General features: G+C 41.4%; 1 protein-coding gene across 2 annotated transcripts in view; it reads right to left on the minus strand.

Moving 5' to 3' along the window:
• ctdspla (CTD (carboxy-terminal domain, RNA polymerase II, polypeptide A) small phosphatase-like a) overlaps nucleotides 1–12,618 on the minus strand; it is a 45,956-nt gene that overhangs the window by 11,174 nt on the left and 22,164 nt on the right. The window contains exons 2-4 of one of the 2 annotated variants that reach the window (XM_033638864.2): nucleotides 8,980–9,146; nucleotides 7,742–7,774; nucleotides 3,316–3,417 (exon numbers count right to left, since the gene is read on the minus strand). In XM_033638864.2, coding sequence (XP_033494755.1) covers nucleotides 3,316–3,417; nucleotides 7,742–7,774; nucleotides 8,980–9,146 — 302 coding nt within the window. The remainder of the gene's footprint in view (nucleotides 1–3,315; nucleotides 3,418–7,741; nucleotides 7,775–8,979; nucleotides 9,147–12,618) is intronic. The other variant, XM_033638865.2, reaches the window with a different exon arrangement.

Below are 12,618 nucleotides of genomic sequence, written 5' to 3' on the forward strand. Positions count from 1 at the left end.
TACTCTTTTCTGTATCCTTTATAATGTTTTATATTTTACTGCTCTGTAAGGACCTTTGAAACGCCCTTGTGTAAGAAATGTGCTTTACAAATAAAGCTGCCTTGCCATTCCATTCCTGCCAATATATCCCCGTCAATCCTACACACTAAACTATTAAATTTAAGGATTATATTCTTCTTCATGGGTTCAGAAAATTATCCTCTGTACAGTCTCATCTTTTAGGTCAAGTTCGAAAGGAACTTGCAGGTAAAATGCACAGCTGTGCAGAGTGCAGCTTCGGCCGCATATGTTCTGACCAACTTGAGTCTTATTCCCCTTTTTCCAACAAATTTAGTGTGTGTACGTGGGTTTTTTAAACACCATGGGTCTCATTCATGAAACGTGAGCAGAAGGAATTTGTGTGTAAACTGTTCGCAGATGGAAATTTACGTGCGTGTCCGCATTCATCAATATTTTAGTAGCTCCGATCCTTTCGTAGCTACTAACAAAATCTACTCCTGCTCCTGACCGCTCGTAGTGCTTGTGTAAATTTAGTAAAGCACATAAATATTGCTTGTCACTATTGGAAATTACAATTTTAATTTGTATTGCGCTCTGTTATGTACACAATACACAAATGCCTTTGAAACAAGTAATCTAAACATGACAAAATATTAAAAATATAACACATTTAGTTAAATTAGTTGGCAATTAGCAGGTTTAAGATCCAGATTACGTTCATGATTGTGAATTATCTATGTAAATCGACTCAATAGATTACACGTTCTTTCTACATGTTGAATGATGATAATAAAAATATCCGTAAGGACAGCCGGATCACAGCCTCTTCGGCCTTCGGCCGTTCCCACTTCATTCAAAACCCCACAAATGAATCTTATGTTTGTTTGGTGACCGCTGTATTTTTTGTGTGTGCTTATAGGCCATAAGGTGAACGCAGTTATCGTTTCATCTCGTTCCGACATCGGAGGACTATACGATCTTTACTTCATAAAAAAGATCGATACATGTTCAGGTAATCAGCGGGAGTTCGTAGCTCATAACCCCGCAAGAGTCCTGTGATCAGGGTCGTAATTCGGCACTTGTTCCGTCTGAGCGTAATGATCTGTTCCGTCTGAGCGTTATTCGCTGGGTTGGTGGTGAAGTGGCGCACATGACTTGTGCTACGGACGGACGGATGGACAGACAGCCACGTGTCCTCTCACCGCGGATGCTGTGATTTGATGGCCCGGTACTCACTGTAGCCCACTCTTAGATGTCGGAGCGAAATCAGTTTCTGTGAGACTTTTTCTGATTCACCTTGCGGCCTATTATGCGTTTCTTTGCCTCCAGTTTCGTATCAAACCATTTACGCTTCACCTCTGACATGGTTCTTTGTACCACGGAGACAACATTAACAGCCTCTGTTACCTCCCTCCAGGCCTTCGCTTTGTCTGTCACACCACTACTAACTGAAGAAAATAAAATGTTTTTTCTTAAGTCCACTTCACCCAAAATTATTTCGATCTCCGCTTCGGAAAAATTCTTTTTTCTTTCTTTCGCTTTCTTTGTTTGCGCCATGACTGACAAGTCGACAGGATGCATCTACACCTCCTTATATGGTGGTCATTGGCTATTCATGGGAGGGGATTTATGCTAATTGCTGATTACCGGGAGTGCGCTGTCACTTTACGATGGATTGACATTCATGATCATTTCCCAGTTTCCCGCGGCGTTCCTGAATCCGGAGTAGGTTTTTAGTAGCGTAGGCTTTTATGTGCAAATCTACACACAGATTTACTCACTTTTCATGAATGAGACACCATGTGTGTTATGTTCAACATCACAGACAGGCCGGAAAACAGGTTAGAAAACAGTACAAAGCAGAATGGAGGCCAGTGAAAATGTCATTGTGGTTACTCGCTACTACTTATCCAGTCTCTCTTTCAAACTTGGTGCAGACTAACAATGACTGAGCGCTGCTTGTACGGAGGCAGGCGCTGTTTTTTGGTGGTGCTTCATTGCATCTCACTGGTAAAGGGGCTAAAATTAGCGTGTGGATTAGCGGGTTGACCTGGGTATCATATCTCCATCAATGTCCATCGGAGCCGGAGCTGACAAATACTGGTGACAACTGCAGAGTCTTTTGACCCGCGTGTTGGTGGGTTTATTGCGCCATAGAGAGTTGGAACCAAGCCTGACCTGATCAAACAGGCATTGCGATTTTGATGCTGTAAGGATACTGTAAGGAAAGCACTTTGCTCTGGTGCTGCTGCTAAAACACACAAGTTACCCTCTTTACACTGCTGCGTCCATTTCCTTGTGTCACTTTGACACCAAACCTTAAGGGGACATGACGAGGAAGCGGATGTTAACTGCCAAGCAAGCATGCAGCACCATGTCTAGGAGGCCGAACCCCACCTTGACACTCGTCTGCCCACACTCTGGTGCAGTGGTTCCCAACAGGTTCAGCCATGGAGCTCAGGTTCCTCCTCAATCATTACTTCAAGGTCCACACAGTTTAGTAAACTTTGCATTATACTTGAGTTGACCATGTTGTTGAGCTAGCTTACTGTCTCTCTGAAGTAGCTGTCCGTTATTCACTCACTCTACAGAGGGAAACAGCACTTCAAAATAAAAGCTCTGTGCCAGATATTCACTGTACTTAAAAATAAAGTGTGTTTTTTATGACCTTGACATGATCAGGAGTCAGCTGTGATCCATTCAGAATGGACCACGACCCACCAATTGGGAACCACTGCTCCAGTGTATACTACTGAAACCTTATAAAGCTTTCTCGCGATCTTACAATGTCAGAAATTCTTGAAATCTTTAAGTCCTACTGAGTTGCAAAAGTCAAACAGACAAAAACAATCAATTTGTTTTATAGTGAGATGACTCCTTAAGGAAGGACTTGGTGGTGAATGATAGCGAAACATGGTTTTCACAAGACAGAGATGATACTGTAGGCACTGGTCATGCTGATGAACTGCATGATGCACAGTTACTGAGGATGCATTGGTTGCCATGCCAACACCTTGTTAAAGTCACAGCTAGGCCTCCTTTTTGCCTTCTCCTTTTCTAACCGGTGTATAAAAGCAATAATACCCCAGCGGACATATTTCCCTGTGATTATGTGTACGAGCTCAGTGGCACCTCATGCTAATTGTCATCCTGCCATCGCTCCCATATTCACAGCAAAGAATGGCATCTTCGGGATTTATTTCTGTATAATCCTATTATCACTCTCAGGCTGTTGAATAACAGCACGGCACAAATGAAACCATGAGTGACTGTATATTTAAACGTGTACTTGTGTGCTTGTGTGCGGTTAAATACCTTGAAGGAGCTGTGTACCAGGGTTTCGTCCAGGTCGATCACCACGCAGTTCTTGCCGTAGTCATCTATACTGACCTCTGGCAGGAGGAACTTGGCCGGAGGCTGCAGAGACAATACACACCCTTTACAATACATACACAGAGGTCCACTGGAGGGAACAGCCTGCAGAGCACACTCACACACTCACACACATACACACTCACACTGAGGGTGTGATGATGGCTTGTTAGAGTGTTGGAGATGATCACTTGTCCACTTCAGACACACTTGACAGCGTAAATGACCTGCAGGGAGGTTTCACGTAGCTTTCTGATACTTATCAAGAGTGTTTGTCATTGTAATAGGAATGAGACGATATGGAAACTTCATGTCACAATTATCCTGGTTTAAATAACAGCAATTTGGGATTACAGTCCTATTATTATCTCTCTATTATCGATCCTATAATTATTAATATATGCTTATAACTGACAATTTAATGGCACTTAAACATATTTAAATCACTTTACCTTACCTCTTATTTTAGTCAACATCTTTTTAGTGTAAAACAAACCATTGAATCAAAACGATTAAATATCAGACCATTTTGAAAAGCCAGCTTTTTAAAAAATCTTTCAATATGATATATGCCGATGCTTGATTTATATCTCGTGTTTTTTTAAGCTGGCGCACATGCAGCCTGTTTTTGCACAGCCTCTTTTATTGCTGGTTGCTCTGCAGTCTCTCTCATCATTCTGAAATCAGTGCCACAATATTAATAAGATATTGATGCATAGCTTAAGATCCTCAGGCAGAGGTCCTCTGCTTGTCCCAGAGTCCAGGCTGAAGACCAAAGGGGACAGAGCTTTTGCAATCAGGGACCCGAGGGTCTGGAACAACCTGCGTGAGGATATAAGGCTGTCTGAGTCACTGGCTTTGTTTAAGTCTCTGTTTAGTTTAATGTACTTCTATTGGAAAGCATATCCTGACTTTATCTGAGCTGTCTGTCTATTTTATTGCTATCTTATTGATGTTGTTTCCCATTTATTATCTTGATTTTTGTTTTGGCGTTCCTTATTTTATCTTTTACTTGGTTGACATTTTATGACACGTTATTTGTTTTATTCTCTTTGTGTTTAGTTTTATTGAACAGCACTTTGTAACTGTGTTTTGAAAGGTGCTACATAAATAAAGTTTACTATTATTATTATTATTATTATTATAATAACGTTGATGTTCACCCGATGAACCATTTGCCATTGTTGTACATTATATCAGACAAATAAATGAATCTTGAATTTTGTTATCAGCTGTTAGACGAATTAGTTAAGAGAAGTAATTTTATGAACATATGACCGCTCCACCTGAGCCAAATGGACAAAGTCTGTCTACAGTGACTCGACTGTGGGAACAGCATCATGGTATTTCATACAAAGTAGGGCTGCAACTAATAATTATTTTCATTATTTATTGGCTAATGCTTTACAGACAGTACTCCAACACAAATACTTTACACACAACACAGCACAAGGTCTACATCTTCCTCACTGTCACCGTAAATCATGGGAAAGTAAAAAAGGAGACACAATGAAGTGAGATCCACAGTTAGTTTGTTTAAAAAACCAACGGCAGATGGAACAAAGGACAATCTGTGTCTATTAGTGCTACCGTTAGGGAGACTAAACCTCCGCCCTGATGGAAGCATCAGGAACTCAGCATGTAAAGGATGTTCAGGGTCCAAAACAACAATCTGTGCCTTTGAGATGGCGTCACTCCATACAGGTGCTGAAGGTCATTAAGGAGAGCACCAGTAATCTTTCTCTTGATGAGATATTTAGTCTATAAAACGACAAAACGGTGAAAAGGGTTCATCACAAACTCTGAGACTCCGAGGTGATGCCTTCAAATAGCTTGCACCAACAGCCCAAAACCTGAACATATTTAATTGGATGAAAACAACCTATCCTCACATGTGAGAAGTTGAAAGGAGTGAATGTTTTTCCTTGGCAATGACATCATCTACTTGTTATTACCGCTGCTAATATTCAAACTAATCTGTGCCTCTCTATGTGTGGTTTGACTGTACGACTCCCTGCTGATATTTTCTGTATTACCTCATGTTGACTGAGCTCTGTGACTGTGCTGCCTTCAGCGTCAGGGGGAAAAAGGAGAAACACTTGTGTCCTCTGCCAAGCAGGCCTGGGGTTACAGACAGGCACGGGGCAGATGGTGCGGCCATAGGGGGCAAACACACACACACACACTCATACACTCACACACACACACGTGCATCCATGCATTCATGCACACACACATACACACATGAATCCATATAGAGGGGAGGAGCAAGGACTCTGTCAATCTTGTGCTGCTGCTCAGTATGCCAGCCATTTTCTGCATGTCTCAGTGTTTTCACGTGTGTTTCGGCCAGGCTGACTGTATTTATCATGTCTTATCGCCGGACCGCATGCTGATGTATCATGGGAAGAACTCCCCGAGAGCAAGGACACTGAATGACGTCCTGTCACGCCGTGATGAATGTGATTTACACATGCAAGTTGAGCAAAGAAAGGACGACTGAACGGGGACCTTGATATTTCCACCAGAGAGCTGCACCGCGATGAAGACGCCCTCCATCTGACGCCACAGCCAGGGGACGCTATCCTAAACTGATAATGCTCAACCACAGCGCACAAAGCTTACTGATAGGAAGTTAGTTTAGTTAATCACTGTGGAGCAGACTGATCTAACAAACAGATGCTAAAAAGCATGTTTGTTTGTAAGTGTAAGCATGTCAAATTGCGCAATATTGGCTGACACAATAATACCAAATAATCAAAATCATAAAATTCCTTACTATATGTGTGCTTCCTATAAGAATCCAGCTTGTGTTAATATCAGAAAGCAGCTTAAATGACTCCAATATTTCTGTTATTTCAAAACAAACATGACAAAAGCAGGCGATAAGTCAATTTTAATGTTGTTTCATATTTTTTGGTTCTAAAAATTAGAATTACAAATCAATATAAAATACATTTATATCCCATGTGAAGAAAACTAAATATATATACACAGTATTTTTTATATCCTTTGAATTTGGGGATTATATGAGCAGAATAAAAGGAATATGATGTAATCAAAGTGTGATTATATAAAAACTGGTGTTAATAACGGCCATTTATTTACAATTTATTTATCCTATTAATTAATTATCTACTATAGTTACATGTATTTATAATGTAAATGCTTTTTCAATCTCATTAAAACTAAGCAGACTCCACCCGCTGATGAATTCCATGAAATACAGCTAAAAGCTCCAGAACTGATCAGTTATTTGACCTTTACTTAATTTTTCCTATTTATTTTTTTGCCAAACTTGTATTTCCAAATTACAGTTGTAGATGCTTCACATAAGAAATTAGAACCGTTGACAAGTATATCAATACATCTAATTATACCTACATTATAATGTCTTATAAATCATTAAGTGTCTTGCTTATAAACGTAAAGTAGGGAGGTTTAAAGGGTAGGCCTGTGTATATTTATATATTTTGGTTCCTTTGGTGCTTTCTGGCGTGCTGTTGTGACCGTCATACTTTGTGTTTTGGTATTTTTGCAAGACAACCTAACAAACTGCAGCCATGTCTTGTGCGCCTACATCCCAATGTTGCTTTTACGTCACAGTTAAGACGTAAACTCAGACGTCAACCTGTCCAGGTCAGCTTGAGCTATTTAAGTCGCCTCAGACCCTGCCGGGAATACAAAGAGCAGACCTCCTCGCCACATGCACGTCCTGTCATTGAAGGGAGGAGTCTGCTGGGCGGTGTAGTTTAAAGCTTGGCTGCCATGTGGGATGCTGGGAGTGTGAATATCCTAAATTACAGTAAACCACAGGCACCGCGTAGATTCCAAAATAGCTAAATGAATCGCCGCTTCAGCACAAACAAACCAAGTGGACGTGTGATGAGGTACAAATCATTAAAACCAAGCCGCCCCCCCCCATCTCACGGATGGATAGGAGTTCATTGAGTGCATAATCACAATGTAATTTTGCTCAATACAGACTAATTGAATCAAGTGTTTTAAGTCATCCATTTGTTGATCCAAGCTGCAGCTGTAAAGGTCCAGCATAAGATTCAGTGAATTTGATCTAATAAGGGAATCAATCATGTGCTGCTCCAGTGATCGGAGGAACATGATGGGAGAAATGGACAAAAGGACAGAGCCAAGAATAAATCATATCATAATAAATGGATTCGGATTATTCCTTCTACCATTAGAGGGCAAGCAGCACAAGTCCTAAGATTATCAGAATGCAACAGAAAAAAAAAAATCGCCTCTGTGTCAATATCCACATGCAGCTAGAATGATGAAGCACGGCACAGCAGAGGGAAGAGGCTACAGTGATGGAGGGAGATGAAGAAAAATGAAAGATAATAATACATACACTGGGGATGGGGATGACCTGGACCTGGTCACACTGGAGAAAATAAAGAGAGAGAAGAAAGAGAAAAGGAGAAAGAGATTGAGAGAGACAGGGTTGTAAAAGAGAAAAAAGCAAAACAGTGGAAAAATCTTTGCCAGGAAGAAATCGACAACATCTATATTGTAATCAACAAAGCGCAAGGGGGGGGAAGAGAGAGAGAGGGACAGAGAGAAGGGACGTATAGTACACGCTGTGATAGAAAGTGAGAACAACTTGCTGAAAAACAAACAGAGCTGCCATAGTAACAAACACGGCTGGCCAGAAATCCAGCAACAGTACACTGCTGGGAGGGACTCCAAAATCAGCCCCGCTCTATAACAAGGCTTTTTATGGCGAGGTTCGCTAGGTTCACTCCAAATTAATGGGAACTCATTTGTTAAGGAGGGGGTCCGGAGCGGGTCAGCGTTGACCACATGTATAGTGTCTTTAAGGGGCCACACATTCCTCCCCTGAATGCGAGACATTTACAGGTAAACAGGAGTGGAAATGTGATATGACTTTGCTCCATTTATAGCCCGGTGTACCTGCCTTGGCAGCCGAACATCGTGTTTGCGGAGGAGCTCGGGGGGTTTGGCGCCTTTTCCCGTGGCCAGAACGTTCGCTTCACACATCCTCACTACACTGGTCAGAGTGTGTGTGAGGAGAGGGGGAGGCGTGGGTGCCAGGCAATCCATCACACCGGACACACACAAGGCCCACTTTATAGGGATTAAAGCAGTGTGTGTGTGTGCATGTGTGCGTACATGTGTTGTCATGAGCGAGCATGTGTGTGTGTGTGTGTGAGTTCCTTTTGAGCTCCTCAGCGTGCTCTGTGTGTTATTTTGTGTGCGCGGTTGTGTGCGTAGGCAGATATCGAAGAATGCGAGATGGGAAGTGAGCCCGTATTTTCAAGCAGTGGATGGTAAACAACCTCTGGGTTCAGCGGGTTTGAAGCAGCTGGAAAAATTTGTGGAGGGAGCTCAGCAAGGCTGCACAGCGCCTCAGCCTCAGCTCTCTGCAGGAAAAGGCAAACCCTAACAAGCTCCCTGTAACAAAACCAAACAAATGTTACTCGTTACTGGATCTCTCGAGTCAAACTAGGATTCCTGTCGTAAAACTTTAGCTAATTCCCGCAAGGTTTTCTTTCTCGTCATGTGGATGCAAATGGTATGTGATTTGGAGCCTGGCCAAGAATGATGTGAGAGAAAAATGAGCTTCACCTTGGGAGGACTGCCATTCTCCTCTGGCGGCGGGGGCAGAGAGAGTGTCTTGTTGTTGGCGGGTGGTGGCTCCACGTGGTAGTCATTGTAGTTGCGGAAGCAGCAGAAGAAGGGGCTGAAAATGCTCCGGCTGCGATGCTTCTTTAGGCTGCTGTTGGACTGGGAGACTGGAAGAGATAATGAAAGAAAAGAGGGAGGTTATTTGCATGTGCCAGCCAGCGGTGGAGGAAGTGCTCCAGCAATACCACGCTGTAAAAACACTCTGTTACATGTAAGAGTCCTGCACTGGAAGGGAACTTTCAAAAATTCATACATGTTGTTCCTATATTCTAAGACAGTTCAATAATATCAATAAACACAAACAACTCTCCCAAATCCAAAATCTACAACTCTAAAACTCATATTGTGATGCCATTAAGTATAAAGTCTGGAACTGCTCCAGACAACACTTGGGTTTCCATCCAAATGTAGTGCAAAGAATCAAATTTTCATAAACTTGGCAAAAGCAACTGCAAATTTATGCACCTTTTCTACTGTTGAGCGAATGTTGGAAACTGGTTCATTAAGATAAGCAGTCGGTGGCACTAATTTTCCAGTTAGGTGCCGTTATATTACTGCAGAGGAAGAGGACGCAATGAGAAGACAAAATTAAAAGAGCGGTCGTCATACCTCAAACAGAGGAAAACAATGGATGTGTAACAATAGAGAGCACCCTGGACTGTGTGCTCCTGGAAGAGATCTGGGGTCTCATTTTTAGAAAACAACGCGTAGGATCCACACTCAGACAAAAGCCGAAAATGGAGTGGGCCAAAAAAACACACGACAATTTCTACAATCAGGCTTCCACCACACCTTCTGTGTCTCCAATGTCCCATTTCCAAAATGTTCGCAAGCATAGGTCAAAGTTTCTCCCATCATGTCTGGTTTTATAGATCTCAACTGTTACATGGGAAGTAGCTACGCTTCTTTCAGGCCTTGTTTTGTGCGTACGCAATGTTTATAAATGTAACAGCCCTGGTAACAGCCTTGTGTGCATAAGCGTGTTAAAATCCAACCAGAGACGAAGAGAGCTTGCAGCAGTCAATGATATAAGACGTCATCGCAATATGTCAGCATTTGAACCTGTTTCCATTGCACTTCATTGTATTTACCTTTAATCAGTTACCCAACTGTCCCACCTCCCCCAAGCGTAAAAACTCTATTATGATATTTCAAGACTTTTTACGAATATTTGATGTTTCTTCTCAATGCAAAAATTGAAAATGTGCAAAAAAAGAAATGGACGGAAACCAACCCAATGAATTGTTATGATGTTCTAGGTGACAGTGAGAGCACCCAGAGGAATGTTCGGAGTATATGGGTACAACTGAGAACACTACAATAGAATAAAGCTCATTTGGGTATAAAAAAGAAAACAAACATTCTGTGGGTCCACAAATCAGACTCAGCCTTTATACTTGATGACATCACAAGTTTGAAGAGAGAAAGCAGCTCATGTTCACAAATACTGATTGAACTTTTCAAGGCCATGGAAATAACATATTGGACTTCTTAATTGAGGTGGTGCTCCCCTTTACTAAAGTTCTGAATAGTCTGACATTGTAGGACATTTTTTTGGCTTTCCTGTGAAATGTAAGATATGACCAACACCATTTTCATATCTGTCTGTACAATGAAGCACAGCTTGGTAAAAATGCCCTTTTCAGGTTTTTACATTGGCTGTATTGTTCAGAGCTAGAGTGGAGTAATCAACTGTCCTCTTTAACTCGCTGTCACGCCCACAATTTTCACTCGACATACGTCATCTTTGGTCAAAATGGAGTAAAACTTTTGCTCTTTCAAACAGTGTTACTGTGGAAGCAAACAGACTTACACATTTGGCACAGTGAGCCTGAAAGTGAAAGGAACACCACTAAAGGCCGCATTAAACTCAGTGTTAACTGAGACCAGAAATGCTGAAATATTCCACAGCATTTATACATTTATGGTGTTATTCAACATTTAACGTCAGCACTGTAGTGTAGCGTCAGCTTTTCGACATGCGGCATTCCCACCAGCAATTTCTTCAGAAACTGCATTTTCTAATTTAGGTGGCGTTCCCCTTTAAAAATGTTTGACATTTTAGGACATTTTTTCGGCTTTGAAGTGAAACGTAAGATGATAAGACCAATACCACTTTCATATATGTCTGTTCAATGAAGCGCTACAGCTGAACGTTAGCTCAGCTTAGATAGGAAGCAGACGGAAACAGTAGTAGTTCGGCACATATAGCAAACAGTAAAATGACAAATTGTTGTTTTTTATTGTATTCTTTTTTCATTTTTATTGGTAGGTGTATTTTGCTGCTGTCAGACAGAGCTAGAGTAGCTGTGTCACTGTTACCAGCAAACCCCCAACAACGCCGGGTTGTGAAGTCAATTTGACATAGTGGCCCATTCTGGTGCCATTACATGATGCAACTGGGCCCAACAACACTTTTTCCCATAGACTTACATTGTGAAGGAGAGGTCTGTAATTTACAGGATACATTAACATCAACCCCTGCAAAATGACTTGTTTCCATGTCTCTTTTCACATCCATGGTGAGGCGGCAGTAGCTCAGTCCATAGGGACTTGGGTTGAGAACCAGAGGTCGCCAGCTCAAGTCCATATGGACCAAGTATGGACTGCCAAGGTGCCCTTGAGCAAAGCACCATCCCCCAACTGCTAAGGGCGCCTGTCTACTCTGACATTTCTCTATCTGAAACATGTTTAGACCTTGATTGTGCATGTGTGTGTATTTCAGGTTTGAGTGTCTATGACAACAGAGTGAAAAATTGAATTTTCCCTCAGGATTAATAAGGTATATCTTCTTAAACTTAAAAATACTTAAAAAAAAATGTCCAGTAGCTATTAACTACAGCTGTGAAATAAATGTAGTGGAATAAAATATATATTATATGTAAAAAATATTTACCTCTGAAATTTAGTGGAGAAAAATTACACAAAGCTCAAACTTGTACTTAAGCACAGAAATGGCGTTGATGTGTTTACACCAACAAATACCACTGTGAGACATCACATCACCTCTTGACTTTGAATCAAGTGCTGTTTTAGTACCGTTTCACAGCAGTGTCACCTGTTCAGAGCAGGTTTACGGGATGGTTAAAAGCCTTTATGTTGACGAAAAAGCATCCTCTGCAAGAAAAAAAAAGGCAGAAGTGATGCTCGGAGTTGCGGACAGACTGTGTTTTACATGCATCATCTCATTATCGTGACAAAAGGGGGCTGAGATGTATGTTGTACAGCGCAGCGAGGGAGCACAGGGACAAAAATAGCCATCATCAAAGTGCCCTCTGGGAAGGTAGTCTAGTTAATTAACATCAAGAAAGAAGGAAAGAGTGAGACAGATGGATTAATATCATATATGTGGGAGAAAACGGCAGAAAATATGACAATAAATGTAAGAAAATGTATTTTTTTAAATTCAAGAGATGATGAATGTGCAGTAAAGACTGAAAACCACTGCACACATGCAGCAGATTCTATATCTTAAACACATTTTTATTGGCTATGTTTAACAGCAACCTAACTGCAACTAGAATCACATGCTTGTGAAGACGAGTTGATCAGTGGCAGAGTGCTGCAAAGCTCCGGGGA

This window comes from Epinephelus lanceolatus, chromosome 20 (assembly GCF_041903045.1).
Source record: "Epinephelus lanceolatus isolate andai-2023 chromosome 20, ASM4190304v1, whole genome shotgun sequence".
NCBI lineage: Eukaryota > Metazoa > Chordata > Actinopteri > Perciformes > Serranidae > Epinephelus > Epinephelus lanceolatus.